This window comes from Phoxinus phoxinus (assembly GCF_949152265.1).
Source record: "Phoxinus phoxinus genome assembly, chromosome: 11".
NCBI lineage: Eukaryota > Metazoa > Chordata > Actinopteri > Cypriniformes > Leuciscidae > Phoxinus > Phoxinus phoxinus.
Genome location: NC_136886.1, coordinates 5600025 through 5624748, shown reverse-complemented (window position 1 = coordinate 5624748; position 24724 = coordinate 5600025). Strand labels below are relative to the sequence as shown.

General features: G+C 36.8%; 3 protein-coding genes across 9 annotated transcripts; 2 read left to right on the top strand and 1 right to left on the bottom strand.

The window, feature by feature from the left end:
• On the top strand, positions 1-12752 carry stx16 (syntaxin 16). Of its 5 annotated transcripts, none has more exons than XM_079628005.1 (8): positions 1-439; positions 5057-5164; positions 6416-6556; positions 7808-7970; positions 9529-9617; positions 10000-10143; positions 10338-10418; positions 10604-12752. In XM_079628005.1, exons 2-8 carry the CDS (start codon positions 5072-5074, stop codon positions 10706-10708), a joined length of 816 nt encoding a protein of 271 aa, XP_079484131.1. In that variant the 5' UTR covers positions 1-439; positions 5057-5071; the 3' UTR covers positions 10709-12752. The 5 variants fall into 5 exon arrangements, with proteins under 5 accessions (XP_079484131.1, XP_079484132.1, XP_079484130.1 ...); XM_079628006.1 differs by having other exon boundaries at positions 4-497; XM_079628004.1 differs by having other exon boundaries at positions 25-435.
• An 808-nt stretch (positions 12753-13560) lies between these two features.
• Positions 13561-21543, top strand: npepl1 (aminopeptidase like 1). Its single transcript, XM_079627980.1, has 12 exons — positions 13561-13782; positions 15070-15255; positions 15640-15810; positions 15953-16042; positions 17385-17466; positions 17715-17857; positions 18208-18285; positions 18521-18621; positions 18723-18846; positions 19805-19981; positions 20202-20312; positions 20399-21543. The coding sequence occupies exons 1-12, from the start codon at positions 13633-13635 to the stop codon at positions 20561-20563; spliced, it is 1578 nt and encodes a 525-aa protein (XP_079484106.1). The 5' UTR covers positions 13561-13632; the 3' UTR covers positions 20564-21543.
• On the bottom strand, positions 21441-24282 carry LOC307006731 (uncharacterized protein; the record flags this gene model as incomplete). 3 transcript variants are annotated; one of them, XM_079627983.1, is made up of 4 exons in its annotated part: positions 24121-24282; positions 23217-23406; positions 22825-22939; positions 21441-22205 (listed from the first exon to the last, which is right to left on the bottom strand). In XM_079627983.1, the coding sequence occupies exons 1-4, from the start codon at positions 24170-24172 to the stop codon at positions 21441-21443; spliced, it is 1122 nt and encodes a 373-aa protein (XP_079484109.1). In that variant the 5' UTR covers positions 24173-24282. The 3 variants fall into 3 exon arrangements, with proteins under 3 accessions (XP_079484109.1, XP_079484107.1, XP_079484108.1); XM_079627981.1 differs by having other exon boundaries at positions 22825-23020; positions 24121-24279; XM_079627982.1 differs by lacking the exon at positions 24121-24282 and adding an exon at positions 23856-24085 and having other exon boundaries at positions 22825-23020.
• Positions 24283-24724: the final 442 nt, after the last annotated feature.

The following is a 24724-nucleotide window of genomic DNA, read 5'->3' as shown; positions in this document are numbered from 1 at the left end:
ATTGCCCACAGCGGAAGTTTCATTGTGATGTCACGTTTACGTATTCCACGTCACGGAAGTCACAGACATGATCCATTTGCAACCCAAACCAAGCGGACAACCTGGGTTGTCGGTCTTGTAATGTTGTAGCACTTTACAGGATATAGACTCAGGACTGCATTGGTCTGAAAGAGAGCCGAAAACTCTCGAAATCGGAGGCGCTGAGTTGCTGGGCGAGCCCGCCTGCCGTTTTGCAGGCTAGCTCGCTAACGTGTAGCCAGCAGCCTTGACGACGAGCTGAGTAACTAATCTCAAGACAGCCATCGAGGCAGCCTGTAGTTATTTCATTTTACCGTCCTCTTGTATTGCGTAGCCATGGCAACTCGGCGACTAACCGATGCCTTCTTATTAATGCGGAACAATGCAATCCAAAACCGGCAGATTTTGGCTGAGCAAGTGAGTACATACGACCCCCGTCGTACTCTGAATACACGTAGCAATGCTGCGGTGAGTCTAACGTTCATTGTCTGAATTGAATGTTTTCGCGTGTGTGTGTTGGATTCTCAGCTAGCTAGACAACATCCCTAGCTAGTGATGTTTGTTGATGTCAGTTGTCCAACAAACCTCCACTGTTTTGTTTGCTGTGTGCGGAGCTGGCAGGTCTGTGCTAAACAGCTAACGTTAGCTGATCATGAAACACTTTTCATACAGTCGCATTTTGATTTAACTCACACGGGAATGACAGTGGAATTACTAAAAAGGTGATGGTCGTGCTAGTTTGCGGACGTTTAGATCATCAATGCATCTGCAGGGAACATCATGATGTCAGTGACCCCACAATGTATAACGTTAAATATAAAGCAGATATTTCCGAACCATTTATATTGTAAATGGAACGATATTAAGCATTATATTAAGGATAACGTAAGTTCATTGGCTTTAATATTGTCATTGTAGCAAAAATAAGTGATGAAAAGATTAGCTGGGTAATATTTACCTCGTGTTAAGTCTAATGTGTCACTTGAAATTATGAAATTGTAATGTCAAATTCCGTATAAAACTACCGTTCAAAAGTTTGATTTAAAAAAAAAAAAAAACATTTTTTTAAAAGAAGTGTCTTCTGCTCATCAAGGCTTCATTTATTTGATAAAAATGCAGTAATATTATAACCATGTAAAATAACCTTATGTCAATATGTTTTATATTTAAATGTATTCCTTTTGATACATTTAATGCATCCTTGCTGAATAAAAGTATTAATTTATTTTACAAAAGACGTACTGACTCCAAACATTTGAATGGTAGTTTGTTAGGAAAAAAAATCAGAAATTTTAATGAAACGTATATAAATTCTGGTTATCTGGGAGTTTATATAATACAAAGTTAAAATAATTAAAATTTTATAAAATCATAATTTATGCCTCTTTATATCACCTCCTCTTAAATGACTCGAAGCTGTTATAATACCTGCTGTTTATGCATTTAAATACATAATCAATCATTGTAATGGTGAGCTTTATTGCTACATTTATAAAAGTTTTTTGTGAGACAACTTTGTTGCTCTAGTCTACAGTATTTGGTCTAGTTATGTTTTTACCGTTCTAAAAATGAGACTCCAGAGAAAGGCAGTATGTTGTTTTGTCTTCCAATCTTCCATAGATATTTCCTACAGATTAGCTATGTATCACATTTTTCTTTTACACACCTGAGCAAGCTAATCCGGGACTTCAGGATCACTAGAAAATCACAGGTAGGGGAGTTTGATCAGGATTTAGTAAGCAGTGGCCCTCCAGGACCGGATTTGACAAACCCTGTGTAGGGTATTGATTGGGTCTTGACAGACAGATCTGTCAGTGCGATATTTGTATAAAGTTACTAGCACGGATGTCATTCCAATCATACATCAGATCATGCCTTGCTTGTGTTTTGTCTGATGTAGTGCCTCCATTCCTTACCATCTGCTTGCATGTTGATTTTTCCCTGTTTGCACATCTTGTGATCTAACTGAGCACTTGCACTGTCTTGCAAAAATCCTTACTGAATCTTCTGCTGTGCATTCATTGTTCAGAGCTACAGTAATCGTGTCACTTTGTTGTTTTGGGTTAAAAATAGGATTTATCTTCCAGCTTAAAGGGTTAGTTCACCCAAAAATGAAAATAATGTCATTAATGACTCACCCTCATGTCGTTCTAAGCCCGTAAGACCTCCGTTCATCTTCGGAACACAGTTTAAGATATTTTAGATTTAGTCCGAGAGCTTTCTGTCCCTCCATTGAAGCTGTATATACAGTATACTGGCCATGTCCATAAAGGTAATATAAACATCATCAAAGTAGTCCATGTGACATCAGTGGGTTAGTTAGAAGTTTTTGAAGCATCGAAAATACTTTTTGGTCCAAAAATAACACAAAATAAGACTTTATTCAGCATTGTATTCTCTCCCGGGTCTGTTGTGAATCCTTCACAGTTACGCTGATGGCGTAAGACGCTGATGACGTGTTATCTGGTGCGCCCGAGCTTCATTTATAGACTGAGGGAAACGCACGCTGTAAAAGTGTCTCATCCGCGACATGCACATTTACGCACCATTAAAAAAATGATATCCACGCAAACAATGTAGAATAGCTTGAATATAGCGTGCGTAAACGAAGCTCGGGCGCACCAGATAACACGTCATCAGCGTCTTACGTCAGCAGCGTCACTGCGGAGTCCTGAACGCAGATTGACAACAAAAACTGTTGTTTAAACTGTGTTCCGAAGATGAACGGAGGTCTTACGGGCTTAGAACGACATGAGGGTGAGTCATTAATGACATTATTTTCATTTTTGGGTGAACTAACCCTTTAATCATTTTACAAATTCAGTGACATCAGAAAATGGGTTGATTTTTCAAAAACTAATATCTTATCAAGTGAGTTTATGAATCAGTAGTACAATTATACAGTAGGATTGAGATGTTGAAGTTATTGGGCTGGAATGGACAAATCTTTCATGACTTGAACTTTATAGCAACGTTATGCATTTGATATCTTCTACATTAACATATAAGTAACATTTTGCATTCACTGTTTTTTTTTTTTGTTCCTGATTTGTCCAGTTCTGTCCAAGTCCTGCTGTCAGTCTTTTTGATGCTGATCACTGCTTTTTGTCTTGGGCTCCTCTGCTCTCACTCCTCTTGTCCCTCCCCTTCTCTTCTATCTCTTCTCTCATTGGATGGGACTTCGCCTGGCTCTTCCAATCACATTAGGAGTTTGATGAGGTAACCTTGATGTTTTAACCTAAGTTTATGGGTAGTTCTGAATCTTGATTAGTTTAGACTAGCTTTACAGAACTTCCTGTTGGGAAGAATTAATTAATGTTAATTCATCACCATAAAAATGTCGATCTACATGTTCATTTAGGAATGAGAGAATGCATTAAAAACTATCCAAACACACACAACTTAGGCTACATAGACTTGCATTAGAAAAGTTGATTAGAAAAGAACTTGTCTGATAATAATGGAACAATAGTAGGATAATGTTCAGTTCCATGTTTATGGCGGGGTTTAGTAAAGGGTCCGTTTTTGTGCAGAAATTGAACACCATCATTTATATCCTTCACTCCTCGTGTTTTTTGTTTATTAAATATTTTGCCTAATTTGATAATGCTTTCAGCTACCAATAATAATAATAATGCTAGGGCTGGATATCTATACAGATTACTCGATTCGATTCCATTTCACAAGAATCTCAATTCAAATCTAACTAGGCCTACCGGTAATATAAATCTAAAAGATTATTAAACAAGACAAGTAAACGATCATTAATTTAAAAAAAGAACAAATAATCAAACAAGCAATGGCACAAATAAATAAATACAATAGAACAAAGATACGAATTAAATAATCAGTGCTTTTCAGGTTTTGCAGGTAGATTATATTAAATTTCTGTATCTGAATATTACTGTTAAAGTAATCAAATGTAAAACAACACCATGTAATCTTTATTGTACAAATTAAATAAAGGTTGATTAAATTTACAAAAAAAGTTATTCAGTGAAGAGCAGTGAGTTTTTTATTTTATTTTATTTTAATTAACATTAATAACAGTAGCAGGAATATTAGGCTGCTGTCGCTTAAAGACAAATGCACGGATCCAATATAATGATACACATGCGTTGTCTTTCTCTACTGTTTACGTTCACTTAAAGGTTGGGTATGTAAGAATTGTCTAAAGAACTTTTTTTTCAAATAGGCTTAAACTGTCTTTATATACCAATACATAATTAAAATGTAAGTACTTTGAAAAAGAGAGTACAAAAATTGAGTGACTATCTTCAAAAAACACAGCTCATTAATTCCTACCAGGACGAAACAAGTGATTGGCTTGCGCAACTGTCACTCTCCGCCGCTATTACTGGCTCTGCCCACGTGCGCGCAGTCGCGCACTCGTTTTTAGGTGGGAGTGAATGGAATTAATGAGCTGTGTTTATTGAAGATTAAATACACTAGAGTCACTCAGTTTTTTTATACTTTCTATTTCAGAGTACTTGCATTTTAATTATGTATTGGTATATAAAGACAGTTTAAACAAATTTGAATAAAAGTTTTTTAGACAATTCTGACCTACCCTACCTTTAAGCCATAACAATGTTTACTAGGATACTCACCAAGGCGGGTATTTTATATAAATGTGTGTGTCAGTTAAAGCGCAAGGAGACGTGAAAGATCATTCATTTTATTGTTTGCATGATGTTTGAGATACACAGCTTTCTGTGTGCACTTTGGATGTGTGCGAACTGCGGACACAAAACTAGTTCTCTTTCGGGTCTTCTTACGCTTGAAGGCGCACATGAATCCGCCATGTTAGGCACCGAATGAATAAGGTAAATAAGAGGATGACGTCTAGCGGAGAAAACTAGTGATAAGATTAACATCAATCCGATATTATGTTCAAAGTTTTGCGGAAAAAAATCTATTAGCCCTAAGTAATAAATAATGCAAATACATTTTACAGGTTTACCATATTTAAATTTATTGCACAGATATTCTCAACAAATAAATGTGATGTTTGCTGTCTTGTCTCCCTGTCTGTTAGTTGGCTGATGATCGTATGGCCCTGGTGTCAGGCATCAGTTTGGATCCAGAGGCTGCGATCGGTGTCACGAAGAGACTCCCGCCTAAATGGGTGGAGGGAGTGGATGAGGTAATTAGATGATTGTTTTAAGCATTCTTAAAAAGAAAGGATGGGATGCACTGTTGATCAGTGACATTAAAGGAATGTTCCAGTTTCAAAACAAGTTAAGCTCTACCGACGGCATCTGTGGAATGCTATAAATCACTAGAAAAAATCATTCAGACTCATTCCTTAGTTTGTACAAACAAAAACATGTGAACAGTAGGTTATAGCAACATGCTGCGTGTATTATGATTAAACTACCATTTCAAATTTTGGGTTCATTAAGATTTAAAAAAAAAAAAATATTGCTTTTTTTGGGGCGGCAGTGGCTCAGTGGTTCATGTAGGTTATCTACAAACTGAAAGGTTGGTGGTTCGATCCCCGGTTCCACTGGACCAAGTGTCGAGGTGTCCATGAGCAAGACACCTAACCCCAGCTGCTCCCGACGAGCTGAGTGGCGCCTTGCACGGCTGACACCGCCGACGGTGTATGAATGTATGAGTGAATGGGTGAATGAGAGGCAAATTGTAAAGCGCTTTGGTGGCCATGGGTCTATGAAAGCGCTATATAAATGCAGTCCATTTACCATTTACCAGCAAGGACATATTAAATTTATCAAAAGTGACATTAAAGTCATTTATAATGGTGCAAAAGATTCATCAAATAATCCTGAAAAAATGTGACCCGGTTTCCACAAAAATATTAAACTGTTTTCAACATTGATAATGATAATGTTTCTTGAGCAGCAAATCAGCATATTAGATTGATTTCTGAAGGATCATGTGAAAATTAAGAAATTATGCTGAAAATTCAGTTCTGCATCACAGGAATAAACTAAAAAAGTTATTTGAAATTAACAATATTTCACAATATTACTGTTTTTACTGTATTTTTGACCATATGAATGCAGCCTTGATGAGCTTAAGAGATTTATTTCAAAAACATTTTAAAAATCCTACCGACCCCAAATGGTAGTGTATATTAATTCTTAGTGTATAAAAAAATTATTTCAAATAATAAGTTACTGGTAGGACTACTGTTCTAGGTGGATGATGCATTTTGTATGCATTGCATTCATGCAAATGGATGTATCAGTTAAAATAATTTCTGTATTTATCCTGAACCTATGGATATTTGACTTTCGTATACATAGTCTTCTATTCATAGTCAATAAAGTATGACATTTAGAAGTAACATTAAGATGTTAGTTCAGCTGGAATGTACATGTCCTCTCTATTTAGATACAGACAGTGAACAGTGAATTCCTTGTTCCCACAGATTCAATATGAAATCACACGTATTCGTCAGAAGATGAAGGAACTGGCTAGTCTGCACGACAAACACATGAACCGTCCCACGCTGGATGACAGCAGTGAGGAGGAGCATGCCATCGAGATCACTACACAGGAAGTTACACAGGTATAATAACACACACACATAAATCATGTTTTATTATTACTGTGACATCTGTTTATAACTAAAGAGGTTAAAGTGGACACAGGAAAACTACAGCAATTGATCACTGCACACATCATAAAACGAAACAATTTTCAGCATCTGCATATGTAGGGCTGGGCGATAAAACGATAACGATAATTATCGCGATATAATTTTTCTCGATAAAACGATATCAAGAGTTCGATAAATGTTCGATAATGTTTTTGCGCCAAAAGCGGAACGAATCTCATTTGAACCGCGCGCGCCACACGGACCGTTTATCCGCTCGTCTCAAAGTCCAAACGGCAGCGCGAGCGCGAGCTCACTCGAGCAGACGCGTTTACTCTGATCGGTCTTGGTCACTAGATCCAGTGAGAGCGCTTGAATTCAGCGAGGAACACACATGTCTCAGTGATTTAAACCAGTTTAAAGGCAGATGAGGCCGCGCTGACGAACAGGAGAAACACTGTGCGCAACGATACAGTCAGAAGCTTCTCCGCCGACACATTCCCATCATTTACCACGGATTTACTGTAACGCTAGCCTAGTAATATTAACTGCATCATGAAATGTGGGATATATATATATTGAATTGTATAATATTATTAATGTATACAATGTATTAAAGGACTAATGGAATATAATTACAGTTTTTAATAATGTATTTAGGCTACTGGTTTTCATAAATACCATAGAAACGTCACAATATGTGACGTTTCTCACATAGAAACCATAAAGTTACATTTTATCTGTGGTTATCATGATCTAAATGCATGATGCTGGATGACCAATGGTTTATTTTAATAAAACTAAAGAATATTACATTTTACCAAATAAAAATCATTTTTTTAACAGATTTTACTGTTTTTGTTAATGAACATAAATTGTATAAAGTAAATCTGCATCCTAACTCAAGCTAATACTACTGAAATAAAGATATTTATTTTGTTAAGGAAAAATGTCAAATGTTTGAATGTTCTACCTCGGATTTGTGAAATGTTCCCCTGTTTGGCAGGTGTTTGTCATGATATGTTCTGACAATAAAGAGTAGTTTAAAAACACAACGCTCTGGTTTCTACAGCTTTCACTTAGGAGTACAAATCTGTCTTTAAACTTGAAATAAATAAAGATTTGACATTTATCGATAATTATCGATATCGACTGATATAAAAAAAAATATCGTGATATTTTTTTTTGGCCATATCGCCCAGCCCTATGCATATGTGTGTGTAGATGTTTCACAGGTGCCAGCGGGCCGTGACGGGGCTGCAGACTCAGAGTCATCACTGTACAGAGCAAGAAAACAGGCTGTTGACCAATGTGGTGTCTTCATTGGCCCAGAGCCTTCAAGAACTGTCAATCAACTTCAGACACACACAGTCAAGCTACCTAAAACGTAGGTGTATGCACACAGAAACACAAAATATATGTTGACAGGGCAGTGCGACATACACGTGCGATTGAAAAAAATGTACCTCGGAAGCACACATGCGATGCAGTTTTGCATGTGTGTGGGACAGAGCAGCTTTTTTGGTGTGAATTGAGAGTTTGGTTTGTGTTGTGTGTGAGGTTGATCTAGGGCTGCACAAGTAACTGAAATGAAACCAAAATCGTGATTTGGCTTAGTGCGATTATGAAATTGCAAAGTTTTAATTAAATAAAGGGCTGTTTACACTACATCATGTTCAACTAAAAATTTAAAGGATAATTCCGGTATTTAACACCTTGAGTCTATATTGTAGTTTGTTTTGGATGAACAAGAGTGGTGGACAAATTTTTTTTGACAATGGTTCCTCTCTCGAGTTTTTGACTATAATAGAATTGGCCATGGGCCCATTTAACATTGGAGTCAATGGTCATGTCCGAAAATGTAATTAAAACAGCCAATAATGTTCGTTTACAAAACTGTTAAACTCACCGAGTGGTTAGTGATACCACTTGATGGCGATAACCGATGTTTATGTCTCGCGGGACACTCACGGTCACAGTCGAGTTCAACTTCATACTACAAGTAACAATTAATGAAGGTTTTGTTTGTTTATTTCGCTTACTCTCCCGGAGCACAGTTGCTCTGCTCGCTAGCCTTATGAGAAACGGAAGTGAGCAAAAAGACTACATCGACCAAATGTAAACAGCCCCCTTTCCGTTTCCGGTAGCGCATTTATATTAACGAGCACTCAGTCCTTCAACAGAATTCAATGGGATTTTACAAAATGACGAATAAAACACGACACTTTTTGTTTCTGGAACATCAACTAACATCACTAATCACTCGGTGAGTTGCACAGTTTTGAAAACTAATGTTAAAGGTTGTTTTAATGACATTTTCGGACATGCCCATTGACTCTATTCTATTATAGTCAAAAACTCGAAAGAGGAACCATTGTCAAAAAAATGTTGTCCACCACTCTTGTTCATCCAAAACAAACTACAATATAGACTCAAGGTGTTAAATACCGGAATTATCCTTTAACACTTTTTATGCATTTTTTGGCGATTTCATTTACCCAGCAATGCTGTTTTGGGAGCATTGAACTGAAAAGGCAAACTTTTGAAAACAGCATTAAAATTGCAAGTTTTTGAAAGCGATATTGTTATCGTCTCTATGTAAAATACAAAAATGTGAATTTGTAAAAATAGTAACATCATTTGCATGCATATTACGTGTTCAGTCTATAGGTGCGTAGTGTTTCTTTACAAATTGACATTGCCAAACTACTGGCCTGGCAGCATAATACAATGTTCTTAGTAAAATCCGTGTGAATGAGGATTGTCATCTGTAAGCGAAAAAAAAGCAAAGGAAAAACTTTTCTGTTTTTAGGACATTCTTGTTGTGTTCCCTTACCCTTGTGTTCCTAAAGCTTCCATTCATCCTTAAATTGAGGCTCTTTGAAATACAAAATGCTGACATTTTTCACTGTATGCTCAGTTCTTTGATTTGCTTTTATTTTCAGGCATGAAAAACCGTGAAGAAAGATCCAAGCACTTTTTTGACTCTGGTCCTCTTGTGGAGGAAGATGAAGATATTGCGTTATATGACAGAGTGAGAATGTTGTACAAATCCTCTACATAACCTTAATTTTTTCATCTCTAATTCCAAATATTTAAGTATTTATACTACATACATGTTTACATATTGGGGACCATATTGATAATAAGCAAATCAGTGTGTTTTTGCACTATTGTTGGAAGCAGATCATATCCATTTTAAACATCATACTTTATGCCAAAACTATTAAACACTTATTATAAAGATTTGATGCCTAATGTTCTTAGCTTGTAAATTCTAAATCACAGACTATTTGAGTAAATGCTGTATAGATTTATCAAGAAATCAATTTGATATTGTCCATAATATGAAATATTTGTCAGTATATGGTTGACATCTGTCTGTGTGTGACTAAGTGTCTTTCTCACTCTCTTAGGGATTTACAGATGACCAGCTTGTTCTGGTTCAGCAGAACACAGTGATAGTAGAAGAGCGGGAGAGAGAAATTCGACAGATCGTTCAATCCATCTCTGACCTTAATGAGATATTTAGAGATCTTGCTGGAATGGTTGTTGAACAGGTCAGTGTGCTTCTGGATGAAATATAATATTAAATAGAGCAGGTTCCATCCTTAACTTGTGTGCAATTTTAGATTCTATATGTATATAATGTATAGGTATATACAGCTAGGGAGCTGATTGAGACTCACCCTGGGTCCCCAGGAGCGGGGTTTGAAGACCTCTGCATTAATGTCAATGTATCTATTCAATTCAGGGCACAGTCCTCGACAGAATCGACTTCAATGTCGAGCAAGCTTGTGTCAAAACAGACGAGGGGTTGCAGCAATTGCAAAAGGTGAGGCTCTTATCAAGCCTGATGATGTGTTAAGCAACATGTCAAGGGTTAATTGCTTACATTTACTTTTTCAGTTACTTGTTGAGTAATATTAATGGACTTTGCAATATCCACATGACAGTTTACAAGTAATATCGCATAGTAGAGATAAAAAGCACACTAAATGTTTCTCTTTTCTTTGTTAGGCTGAACAGTACCAGAAGAAAAACCGCAAGATGTTGGTCATTTTAATTCTCTTTGTCATAATTGTTATTCTAATACTTGTTCTGTTCGGGACAAAGTTTAGTTGAATCATTCCATGGCCTCTAGGAGGGATCTACCTGTATGTATGAGAAGAAAACAACTCGTATTTCTGTGTGTGTGTGTGTGAGAGTGAGTGAGAAGGTATGCATGCTGACTTTCAAGACCATTGTTTGAGAGTGGATTCATTGTTGAATGGATGGAGCTTAAGTTTTAAATTACTACACAACAAAATGAAGCAGATAAGGACGCCCACTGCTGGTCACCGAGTGCAGTGTCTGGAGACAGTTCATGGGTTTAATTCGCCAGTGAGAGGCAGTGTTAGTACCCAGGTTCCTTTCAGTTGGAACCATCAGAGGGCCGGTTTTCTTCATTTGTCCCGCACAAGCACAGCACTTATGAGCATGGATGCAAGATGGCAGCATGTTTGTCTCAACCGCCCTTGTCATCTGATTTGAAGAGTAAACCGGAAGATGATGGGAAAAGATAAGGTATCCTCAGAGGTCTCTAGCTCTCCTTGAACATGATCGAGTGCTTGGGTGAATCTTCAAAAGAATGTCCAGGTCATATTTCACCACAATAGAAAGAAATATGAAATTATATGCAGCATTTCCTAAAAATGTTGTTAATTCTTCATATTTTCCCATTCTAATTTTTTTTTTTCTTTCATTGTGAATCACTTTTCCCCGTTCAGTTATCATCACTAATGCATAATAAAATTTTTAAAGCAAAAATTAAAAAGTACAGTTGCCGTATTACAGTATTTTTACTGTATAACAATTATAAAAATCTAATAGGAATCACCATTAACAATAATGTAAAGGAAAGTGGAATAAGCAGGAATGGGCTTAATGGACATCAAAATAAATTCACAATGCAAAAAAATTTCACCTGAGTCACACTTTCTTGGTTTCAGGAGTGAGCATTTACAGTGAAACCTCAGAAACCATCTTACAGTGAAAGCTGCTTTTGAATCAGATCCTGCTTGTAGGTTAGGATGTGTGTGTGTGTTTAATGTGACGTCCCAAAGTCTGTCTTTCTGCAACTCAATCCTTTGTAATTTCCACTTTTGTGTATATTTGTGCCTGTGTGAGAGGAGATGCACTGACACTCAACCAACCATGGAGGAAGTTGAAGACCGAGGAATGATAAACACTAGTCGAAGCATGTTCTTTCTACAAAACTTTTAATTATGCTTTTTTTCTTTTTCTTCTATTTGGTCAAATGTATTGCATTGGGATTATGACCGGTAATGAATGAACTGAATGTTACATTGTCCATTATGAGTGTTCATAACAAAGCGTTATTGTCTCTGCTAATGTCGGCGGAGGTGTATAATGTACCATCATGTGTTTATGTTTTAATGGCAGTGTTGTTGTCATGATATCAGTATCATTTCAGTGATTTATTCCGTGAAAGCGGGAGTGATTCATCACGATTTTTGCTTCACTCTCTCTGTTCCTTGCCTTAAAGTGTGGACATCTGTGTGTGCGTGCTAAACTTGGATGTTTTTTAAAAGCTTTGCTTGTCCACGTTTCATGAGTGTTGTCTCAACCGTATCTTTCAGTCTGACCTTTGATCTTAAACTGAACTTTGACCTTCAGTCCCAGACTGAATTTCGGTCAGGTCTGTACAACTACTGTCCCCTGTACAAGATAAAATTATTTATTTTAGATGCAAATACGTGTACAGAGTTTATGGAGTTATATTGTTGTCTGTTGGTAGCATTGTCTGAAACCTGGGCTGTTTTTGTTATATTGTATTGTTGATTTACTTTATTCTGTCCTTTCAAAAATCAATTCTTGATGGCTTTTGTAAAGGGTAGTTGCACCACTACTGTATGATGGGGTAAAATGATTACGTTGACCAAGATCCAGAGACAGTTTATTCTTGTTATTTTAGAAGGTAAGGAGAAAATATAACTGCACATTCAAGGCTTAAATCCATTTCATGTGGTTTTCTCCATGGTTTTGGCGTGAAACCCAGTGTGAATATTATATTTTTCTGCCATTACGGTACTACTGTATGCTATTTGAACCTTATGTAAACATGTTTTTAATGAATTAAAAACAAATATATATATATATAGACAAATGTTGTGTGTTATTTTATATATGCACTTAAGTTATTTAAACAATGGAAAGGGCCTTTATCACCTTACTAAGACATTGTATTGATTACCAGTTGTCACTCTACATCTCCCATGGCTTATTGGGAGATGTAGAGTGACAACTGATATTTATATGCAGTTTATGTAAGAAGTTGCTGTTCTGTTATAAAGATCTCATTTTTCACCAAATTTCATATTTTGGATTTAGTTGGTTGTAGTTTAAATGTGTAAGTCTCTTGCTATGTCTTTAAATTAAGTAAAACTTTAAAATAAAGGTTTCATTGTTGCACATTAGTTAGGCTAACTACATTAGTTGACATGAACAAACAATGAACAGTACTTGCATTTACTAATCTTATTTGATGGTAATTTCAAGATTTATTAATACATTTTTTAAATCAAAAGTTGTATGTTACCATTAGGCATTAATGCATTGTGAATAACTATTTTTTACTAACTAACTCTAACAAAGATTAATGAATGTTGTAAGGAATAGGCCTACATTGCACACTGCTAGGTCATTTTAGCAAATACATTACTAATGTTAACAAATGAGACCCTATTGAAGTGTTACCAAATGATAAAACATGACGTGGTTCTTTTATACAGGAATTGCATTGAATGATTACCATATTCGTACTAACGTTACACCATGAGATACTGCAACTAATGTTAGTATTACGTTTTGCATTTTTATTCAAAATTATTATTATTATTATTTTTTTTTTTTTTCAGAGAACCACTGTGAAAATATGTATATTTAAATAAATAAATAAATATCGCTCTCAGCACAAGGGCTCGCGAGACGAGCGTGAGGTTAAAGTGCATCTTCCTTCGGAAGAGAGACTGTCATTCGGCTGGAAGATGGCGAACGTACTTCTCGAGTTCAAGGCTTCTGCCGGGGACTCAGAGCCGCAGAACCGCCCGGTCCTCATCGTCGGCCAGCTCGCCAATCTGCAACAGATTAACTGGACCCATGTGAAAGGGAAACTGCAGCCAGTGGTCACAAAAGAGGTACCTAATGTTTAATAAAAAAAGTAACTACGCTTGTAAACACAGAATGACGTTAGCTAACAGGCTAAAGTTCTGCATGGACTGACTATTGTTGTGTAACAGACCTAATCTGCATTTACTAATGGAAACGGCGGTTATAGATAATTATAAAAAGATAATTAAAATAATTTTAACGAATTAAGTTACTATTCCTTACTGGCTCTTCATTTAATGAAATGATGACTCATATTTTACAGTTCCAATTTCTTTCCACTAACAAAAGGTAACGTACCTTACCCTGTCTATTGATATTGGACAAGACATGGTTTTCTTGAGATATACAATAGTAATGACACGGTATTCTTTGAAATATAAAGACCTGTGCAATATCATGGTATTTTGGGCATACTGTGGTATTCTGGTACTTCCAGTAGGCCTACTATTTAATACCACTTTACACCATGGTAATAGTAATACTGTGGTATTTTTGACATGGTAGCATGGTAATATCTTTTTACTTCATACTGGGCATGTCCAGCTGTGATATTCATTAACATATTTTGGAACACATGTAAATACCAATGATTAAGAATATGATAATCATAAGGATGCACTGATACGAACATTTTGACTTATATGCTACTGATAGTTCTTTATATTTGAAAATACAGATTTTTAGGGCCTGATTACAAAACCAAACATCTCACCATAAAAAAAAAAAAAAAAAAAAAGTCTCATCATATAAAGCCATGTCCCAAGCACACAAATTATAATGTTCTCATTATTATTTTTTGTATCCTATATCATGCACATGTTGCACTTAACTGTATTTTCCTTTTTTGAAGTGATTCCAATCTTATTTCAAGCAATTCAAAACCATCATAGCGAACAGTGCGCATCTGAAGTGTCTCAGCTGAAGGAAATAATCCATTAATTATCGGCTTTAATATATCGGGCCAATAATGATAACATAAAAATGAACATAAAATGGCCGTTATATCATGCATCACTAGATAATCCTCAGGAATCAGCACATCTGATATTATTCTTGTCATACAGCCAGTACTTTCTTACAATTTCAAGCATCATGTTGTTTTGTAATGTAAAGTGAACAATCATCATCATTAAGATTACCTAATAGACACTCTGGATTGTTTTGATTTGCTGCCTGTGATCTATAATATGATGTTCTTTTTATTCACACTATATGGTTTCAGGTTTACTAGCCATTAATATGGCATTGTTATACCTTTTTTTTTTTTGCCACACATTTTTGTTTATGTGTGCTGTATCTGTATTTGCATTCAGATATGGCAGGCTGCTTTGTCTTCTCTGAACCCCAACCCTACGGATAGTTGCCCGCTGTATTTGAGTCACGCAGCTGTGGCAGCCCTTCCTTCACGAGTCAGCCGTCACAACAGCCCATCATCTGGCCACTTCCTCACCCGTCTGGTCCGAACCTGCCTGCCTGCTGGAAACAACCGTTGCATTGTGGTCAGTCTCATGTCACACCATTATGTATATGCTTATTACTCAAATTGTTCACATAAACTAGGGAAATGTTTTTCAGACTGCATTGGTTTTAATAGCTTGTTGCTCAATGGTTAGTCTTCATTTCCCTTTTTTTTGCCCCTGATTTCCATGTGACGTGAACAATCTCCGGTTAGACAGATCTGTAACAGTAATTCATATGAAATTACATTTTAAAAAGTAAAAAAATAATAAATGGTATAGTCACAACACGTTAAATTTTAGAATCAAAATACAATTTGTTGTTACTTTCTTTTGCAATCAGTATTATGCCACAAATACTGTTGATGCGGTTAAAAACATTTCTTCACATTAGTTAAAATGGTAAGTTTATTATTGGCTTCTCAGATGGTGTGCGAGCGTTCTGAAGTGTTCGCATCAGCGTGTGCCATTTCCCGAGCTTTCCCGCTGTTCACCCGCCGCTCAGCGTCTTCTCGCAGGACAGAGAAGAAGCGCGTCGCTGTGGAGTTTGTGTCTGTGGGTCAGGGCAACGGCCCCCTGGAGGTCTCCACACTGGAGGTAAAGTGTTCAGATCTACTCCCTCATGCCACAGATCATCAAGTTGGCTACCTTACAATCAGCTCAAGCCACTGTTATTAGTTCATGCATGTTTATGCATCAGTCTATTACATCTATTGAATGTGCAAGTGTTTGTTTCCAGTGCCTTTCGAATGCAGCGGATGGAGTTCGTCTGGCTGCTCGAATCGTGGACACTCCATGCAGCGAGATGAATACTGATGACTTCCTGGAGGCAAGCGTTTCTCCTCGATATCTCTGTGAAACACTGCTTTTAGTATTATTTATATACTGTTATGGATTATATTGGAATTATGGAATTGGTGTTTATTTTTATATTTCATTTTAGTTTTAGTTTGTTGTAGTAGGACTTGTTGTCGTTTTTTTGGGTAACGCTTTACAATAAGCTTCCATTAGGTAATGCATTAACTAACATTAAAGCTGCAGTTGGCAGATCTGGCAGATTGAGTGGATTTAGCCAAAGTTTTGAATGTTTACAACTCTCATGCCCCTCCCCCACTACCACCGAGCACCCTCCCATCAAGTTTGTGCTCGTCAGTGCGTGTGCACCCGATTTTCTGTGAACGCAAGCCCGTCTCTTCAGCATCGATCAACACCATGGAGTACTTACCATGTTTTCTTTTCCTTGGTTGTTTTGGACCTCCTAGCTCTGGTTGTTAACCGAGGAATTGGAAGCTTGTTAGTAGATTTTCCCTCCGCCATCACGCTTCGCACAATCCAACACACCTGCGAACTTCAGGCGTGTGCATGTGATATTGTAACGTGCGCGAGGGGGGATCTGTGGCGTGTGCACGAACTGTGATTGACAGTCATATCTCACCCCCCCCCCCCCCCCCCCCCCCAGTCTAAAACTGTCTTATTCATGTTGTTCTGTCGGAGCATAGCTTCGGTTTCAGTGCATATGATCAAAAAAATCTTGCCGACGGCAGCTTTAACAATACATTTGTTACAATATTTATTAATCTTTTTAATGTTAGTTAATGAAAAATACAACTGTTCATTGTTCATGTTAGCTGAACAGATACAGCTTTTGATCTTATTAATGTATTAGTAAATGCTGAAATAGACTAAGATTAATAAATGGTTTGGAAATATATTGTCATTGATAGTTCATGTTAACTAATGTCGTTAAGAATAGTTAGGAACTCAAATGATGTGCGTAGACAAATAAGTAGAGAGGCACTTCAAGAGAGTCCGCACAAAGAAAACGTCATCAAAGAAGAGTGATAAATCAATGCTTTACTAAAAGGCAAACGCTTCAGTCACATGTGACCTTTATCAAGATTGTAAGCTTGGCATTGATAAAGGTCACATGTGACCGAAACGTTAGCCTTTTCTATAGTAAAGCATTGATTTTATCTCTCTTCTTTGATGACTTTTTCTTTGGTGGAGTGAACTAATGTCGTTTAGCTTATTGTGAAGCGTTACGGTTTTTATTTTTAGTTGTATTTTTAATTTAATTTTATTTCAATTTCTCATTTTTAGTTAACAGTAACAACACTGAAATTGTTGAAATAGACTTTTCCACTCATGATGTGTTATGCAATCTTCTGCAGGAAATCAAGGCAGTGGGGAACGGCTTAGGCATCACTCCAACTATAATTAGAGGAGAAGAACTGAAACACAAGGGCTTTGGAGGTAATCATGAGTTTGTTCTTTAAAAAGTCAGCTGATTTTCTGACCTATGATGAAAAAGATGAGCTTGCGTCATCACAAGATGAGTCAACGGATATGTTACTTTACAACTGCTGACATTGGGCTTTTTCCTCCAGATGAGGTTTTGCTGGCACATAATGGAAAATTGTGTATGTCATTTTAAGCTTGTAAATGCATGCGAGCATTACCCTGTGCATATGTTCATGTGTGCAAAATCCATTTCTCTTTAGGGATCTATGGAGTTGGTAAAGCTGCCCAGCATCCTCCTGCATTGGCTGTTCTAAGCCACACCCCCTCAGGTGCCACACAGACCATTGCCTGGGTGGGCAAGGGCATTGTCTACGACACCGGGGGTCTCAGCATCAAGGGCAAAGTAAATACCACACCTCACCGTCAGCCTAGTGCACTAAAAGATGGGCAGAACGCTCAATGCGTTTTTTTTCTTAAAGGTGACATAGTGTGTAATTTTTTTGGAGAGGTATTCATATTAAACCCATTCCAGTGTAGTGTGCAGCGTATACTAAAAGTAACAAAAAATTCACCAAAAAATGCCATCAAAGTGAGAGAGTGTCAGACCAAAGACAACAGATATTTTGCAAGGCCGTTTGGTGCCGCTAGAGGCACAGACATGACACTTCACCTTTAAACACCAAACTATATCTGCAATTACACCATTTAAGATTATTGGTTTTTACAAAAAAAAATTTTTTTTTCTTCCCCTAGACCACAATGCCAGGAATGAAGAGAGACTGTGGAGGAGCCGCGGCCATTTTAGGAGCTTTTAAAGCTACTGTTAAACAGGTACTGCAAAAGATTTTGTTGATTTGGCATAGTGAATACTAGTTGCATTAGTATTTACATTACAAATGCACCATCTTCGTCCCTGACCACATCTGAATGTGGTTCGAGTGAGCACAGAACATTTTGTAACACGTTTACATCTGTATTTGAAATCGCATCACACAAATCGGACGTTAATAGCAGGTGTAACCTTAGCCCAGGTTTTAAACTGACATTGACTTCTGTTTTGTCTCAGGGTTTTAAGGACAACCTTCATGCGGTCTTCTGCCTGGCTGAGAACTCAGTGGGACCTACAGCCACTCGACCAGATGATATACACACTCTGTACTCTGGAAAGTAAGTCTTGGCATGTCAACTACTGATGTATAACTGTGTTGTGTCCTATCCAGCAACATGCACTTTGACTCAAACTAATGTGTGTTTCCATTGCTTCTCAGGACAGTGGAGATAAACAACACCGATGCTGAAGGGAGGCTGGTGCTCTCAGACGGTGTTGTATATGCAAGCAAAGATCTCTCTGCGGACATCATACTGGACATGGCAACGCTGACCGGCGCTCAGGTGTGTTTGTGCTGACATATTAGTCTGTGAAGATCTTCTTTCTTAAGCCTGAAAAGATACTAACTCCATATTCAATTTCAAAGCAGTCATCTTCAATGAGATGTATGAGTACAGGTTTTGACAGGTTTTTGACTAAGAACAAGATCTTGTATATTGATATAAAGTGTTTGAGACAAGATTATCAGATAACACATTGCTGTTTTAAACTGCTTTATGGCTGTTGCACTTTGGATCTCAGCAAAAACTGGTCTTGTGTGTTCATAATCATGTGATGGAACCTTTTGTCTTCACTCTGAATCACTTTGTCATGTGGTTAGTCACTGAGATCATCACTGGTGCTGACAAAAATCCCTTTGAATATTATGATAATCAAAGTTGCTGATGACATACTTCTATTCAGAAATTACCAGTATGCATTAAATTGATTTAAAGGCATGTATAATGTTAGAAAATATTTATATTTCAAACATGCTATTCTTTAGAACTTTCTATTCAGCAAAGAAACCCACCAAAATATAAAGCAGCACAACTGGTTTCAACATTGACAATATTAAGAAATGTTTTTTGAGCAGCTAATCATCATATTAGAATGATTTCTGAAGGATCATGTGACACTGAAGACTGGAGTAATAATGCTGAAAATTCAGCTTTGCATCATAGAAATAAATGACATTATATGAAAATAGAAAACATTTTAAATTGTTATAATATTTTGCAATATCTCTACTATGTTTGAACAAATAAATGCAGCCTTGGTGAGCATAAGGGATTCTTAAAAAAATCTTGCTGACCAAAAGCTTTGATCTGTAGTGTATATTGCATTTTCATTCTTATATGGAATTGCCACTTTTCTTTATCCGTTTAATTCCCAGTCAAAAAGTCACGTCCCACAGTACTCAAACATCCTGTGTCTGTCCTGTTTTATGTTGCCTTTAATGTGTGCTGTTTCCTCCCGTAGGGAATCTCCACAGGGAAGTATCACGCTGCTGTGATGACCAACAGTGAGCAGTGGGAGGCGGCTTGTGTGAGAGCGGGCCGCAGCAGCGGAGACCTGGCACATCCTCTGGTCTACTGTCCCGAGCTTCACTTCAGTGAATTCACCTCCGCTGTGGCCGACATGAAGAACTCTGTGGCGGTGAGGAAAGAAGGATGAGATTGGTGTGGAGTGAAAAAGGGATAAAGGGAGTGTTTTGTTTTATTTTGTGTACTTTTATTTATTTTTCTATATTTATATTATTGTATTGCTGTCTGAACTATTAATTGTCAGTTCTCCACAACCTAGGACAAAATGTAATTTTAAATGGTAATTTAACGTTTTTGCCTGAATTGACTTTAAGAGTGTTCTGTGTCCACAGGACCGTGAGAATGCGCAGAGCTCCTGTGCTGGCCTCTTCATTGGCTCTCATCTGGGTTTTGATTGGCCAGGCATTTGGGTACATGTGGACATCGCTTCACCTGTTCATGCTGTGAGTATATATTACTGAGCATAATTCAAAATTAAGCTAATTTCTTCAAGAATTATTAATAACTCATCCATGTGGATTGTCAACAGGGGGAGCGAGCCACTGGTTTCGGTGTGGCCATGCTCTTGTCTCTGTTCGGGCAGGCGTCTGAGGACCCCTTGCTCAACTCTGTGTCCCCGTTGGGGGCCGGCACAGTCAAACCTGCCTCCGAAGACCAGATGGGGAGGGATTGCAAGAGGAGGAGGCTCATCTAAGATGAATTCAACGGTTCTTAATCTTCAAAACAAAACATCAGTTACGCCTTGTACATGTTCTTTCACAAATCTATTAGACACACACACACACACTCCTTGCCCTATACCATCCTGTACTGACCACCACAGATAACCTCCCTCAGTAAAAGTTGACAGTACATAGTTATGAATTTAAATAAAAGTGCAACGTTGTCTCAATATTTTGTAATGTAGTACATGTGAATCTCTTTAGTTGCCATAGGGAATGTTGAAAGGAGCACCTGTGCTACAAATACTGTACCAAGGTCTTCAATGTCTTCTTCTTGTCCATCAGAAACGGTTTACCATGCAATAATTGGATTTTAATTTCAAACATAAATGATGACACAATCACAATGTCAATGTGATGCTTTTGTTTTACACTGCCATATCCACTTTTGATGCCAATCTTGTAAGTGTGGCAAATGAAGAATATGGAATATAAAATCTTTTTAGATTAAATGGTTAAAAAAAAGTTTGTTCATGTTTAATGCAATTATTCAAAGATAACATAAAATGTACAGGTTGTGCAGAAGGGGAATAACATCAAAATCAATTTATAACCAATTAAATTCTATTACATACTGAAACATTGATTTGTAATCATTAATTAGAGTTTTTTTACTAATATATTTGATAGTTTTTATATTTATGATTGTAGAAAGATGGATTTTATTTGTGTATATGTATATGATTGATATATGATTTTAGTATTGACATTTTAAGAGTGATATTTAAATGTTAAATAATATACACTTTAAACTACCCCGGACCAATCCTGACAGTCACTATCAGACTGTCTTTATGCTGATTCTTGTATAGATAATCAATAATCAATCATTTAACATTTCTTCTATGATCAGGAGATTTGTTTTTTTCTGCCTTGTGAACTGAACAGAATGCCATGGTCTGGGGGAGAATAAAAGTCAATCGATTCTTCCACGGGTTCCGCTTTAACAGGCAGCTCTGCTTCAGATTTGATTTCAGCCTCCTGAGGAACATCTTCCATCTTTACAACGAGGTTCTGGCGGATTGTGATCTGCATGGGTGGCAGAGCAGTGAAGCTCTGAATGATGTCTTCTCGTGACGCGCCGGGCTTCACCGTGAGCACTGACCTGATGACCTCGTCTCCAATGCTTGCCTCCACAACATTTCCTGTTTCTGGTTTAAGAACCAGGTGACCACTGATCCTCATTATGATGGCAGGGGGTTTATAATGCGCATTGCATGAGAAACAATATGCGGTGGGGCTTGACGATGTCACGTCCTTGAGTGTATGTGAACGAGGACAAATTAAGATATTCTTAATGTTTACACCAATGATGTCACATTTAATAGTTTCTGTTGGCACTTGAACAGCAACTGCTGTACCTTGAGATGGGATGTTGACGATCTGTGTTTTTTTGGTGGTTGAAAGGGATGTTTTGCCCATGAACTTTCCCACAGAGACGTTTGTGATGTTGTACCATTCTCCAACAGTAAGGTTGTGCTCACACCAGAACGTTAGACTAATGTAGCCTGTAGTATCTGCTACTGTGTACTCAGTTCTGGGAAGATACCGTCCATCCCGTGTAACACTGTTTCCCTTGCGCACCTCCTGGATAATTTTTGCATTGATGTTAACCTGTGCAATATGCAGAAAACAAGCAGATGCGTATGGGACAAGTTAAGTCAGGTCAAGTCACCTTTATTTATATAGCGCTTTTTACAATACAGATTGTATCAAAGCAGCTTCACAGTGATAACATTAAAAAAAAAAAAATAATAAAAAAAAACAATTTCATCATCGTCCACCTTTAAGGCAGATCTATAATATTGTTGAATATTAAATGTCCCCAACTAAGCAAGCCAGAGGGACAGTGACATGACACTTTTTTGGTCTGGAATCTTTTTTTTAAATACATACAAATTTCCATTTATAAAAAAAATCCTTAAACAGACCTCTCTCTTTTTCTTTTTTCTTTACATTTCTGAATAATAAAATAAATAATAAAAAATTATAATAATAAAATAATCTAGGTATGAAAATGTAAATCTAGGTGCATAAGAGTACTTTCCCAAGAGATGATGAAAAAACATAAATCTTTTACTTGTAAAAAAAAAAAAAAAAAAAATTAACAGATTTGCAGAAAGCTATTTTGTTGTGATAAAAGAAGAAATTATATCGAGAGAGTGAATGGATATAATACATATCCCAAGAATATGTTTAAATTGTAAAATATTAATAATCATAAACGACCTACCCTCTTTGATTTTGTATCCATGTTAAGGAGTTCAGACAGTTGTACACATTGTGGTCTAGCAGACAAGCTGTTTTTAGGTGTTTCCCCTCGTTCACGAACGCAGGACATTTTGGAGCTGTGTGTGTAAAACACGTTCATTTTTCTGCTGGACTCCACAGAGGGCTGTAATACCACATCATCTAGTGTAACTAGACTCCTGTACAAAGGTTTTGATGTTTTAGACAGACATTTACAATAAATCTGACTTCAGAGGTTAATGGGGAGTTGATACTGCATTGTAGTTTAAAATGTTGCTTAATAAAACACCTCAGTGCATAGGCCTATGTGGTAATTTGCCATTTTAGAAACTTTAGAAACATAGGATGCCTTTATTTTTGTGAGCGAAGACTTACCGGGTGGTTTCAGCATTGTGGAAGTGGATGTAATCTTCTTGTCTGAAGGCCACAACTTTGCTTTCTTCACCTTCATGTTGAAGAATGGCTTCAAAATATGGCTTTTTGCTGTCTTTTATAGGGCTCACGTCACAAAGGAAACCCTTGACCTGATTCCTTAATTTTTTGGATGGACTTTCCTCTGCCATGTCTGACCACATGGATAACAGCGGTTACTGTAACTAGTCACTTTTCAAAGTTAAATTGTAACAGTTGACATTACAAACAGCAAACACTTAAAATATCTGAGCTGACGAGACATGATTATAATGTTTAATTTATGATATATATAAATTAAAATATGCTGTATACACACACTCTTAAAAATAAATATTCCAAAAGAGGCTTTTCAGAAATCCCACAGTGAACACTTTTTAAAAGAACCATATCTTCTTAGTTTGAAGAACATTTGAAGAATCTACCTTTTCCAAAGAAGCTTTTGTGGAATGGAAAGGTTCCATGGATGTCAAAGGTTCTTTATAGAACCAATGTTGATGCCAATAAAGAATAAGAGTGTGTATATATATAATTACTGAAAACATTGCTCTCTTTTTTTATATTATTATTTTTCTTTCCAAGTCTCTAGTCCTTACTCCTTACCAACGATTATTAATTGTTCCCTTTAAATGGTGTTTACATCAGACTCGTTAGGCTATCACTGTCACCGGAACCGCAGGCACGCATGCAAACACACTGATAACAACTGACTCTCAGTATGATACGCAGATCACAGCAAACAGGCTATACTCGGATGGACTTCTCAGATCAATGCATTTGTTTAACTGAAAACAACTGCTGAAAGAGATCTTAATACACTTGACTAAATATTTATGTAAAAGAATAGTGGAGAATGTGCTTAGCCTACCTGTTCTCACTTGTCTTTTACGTTGTAAAAATGAAGTCTGGACTTTGCTCATCAGATGAAATGCAAACAAGCTTTATATGACCTTTAAATAGGCTATTCGAAGTAGAAGTACACCGCCCAAATAATTATTCATTGTATTTTTGTATGTAAATATTTTAGACCATTGTTGTTTTGGACCATTGACCATTGTTGACCATTGTTGGTAACTAAAACTGTTACAAAATAGTTTTCATTCATTGAAATCAGAGCCATAGAGAGAAAGAGTTGCGACACTCCCATTAACAAAATGCAATAATGCTGGGGCTTACATGAACCACGTGACAGCCATAGCGGCGACATCAAAGAGTGTCGCAACTCTTTCTCTCTATGGCTCTGATTGAAATCAAGCTAAAATAAAATGAAAATAAAGATGAACAATTAACTGAAATATTAAGTAGCCTATTAAAATATTATTAAGTATAAGTATTGAAGTATTACAATTACTAAAACTGAAATAAAAAAGTATTGAATCTAAATAGATAAATCGAAAAATAATTGTTAAAACAAAATATTAATAAATAATATAATAGTAAATAAATATTACTAACACCGTTTACACAATAAT

Bases quoted from the DNA above. Each gene is read 5' to 3' on its own strand.
- stx16 (XM_079628003.1), top strand. From the start codon at position 355: ATGGCAACTCGGCGACTAACCGATGCCTTCTTATTAATGCGGAACAAT. The intron at 5,165-6,415 runs GTAATTAGATGA...TTGTTCCCACAG, and splicing joins GGGTGGAGGGAGTGGATGAG to ATTCAATATGAAATCACACG. The intron at 10,419-10,603 runs GTGAGGCTCTTA...TTTCTTTGTTAG, and splicing joins GGTTGCAGCAATTGCAAAAG to GCTGAACAGTACCAGAAGAA.
- npepl1 (XM_079627980.1), top strand. From the start codon at position 13,633: ATGGCGAACGTACTTCTCGAGTTCAAGGCTTCTGCCGGGGACTCAGAG. The intron at 18,622-18,722 runs GTAAGTCTTGGC...ATTGCTTCTCAG, and splicing joins CACACTCTGTACTCTGGAAA to GACAGTGGAGATAAACAACA. The intron at 18,847-19,804 runs GTGTGTTTGTGC...TTCCTCCCGTAG, and splicing joins CAACGCTGACCGGCGCTCAG to GGAATCTCCACAGGGAAGTA.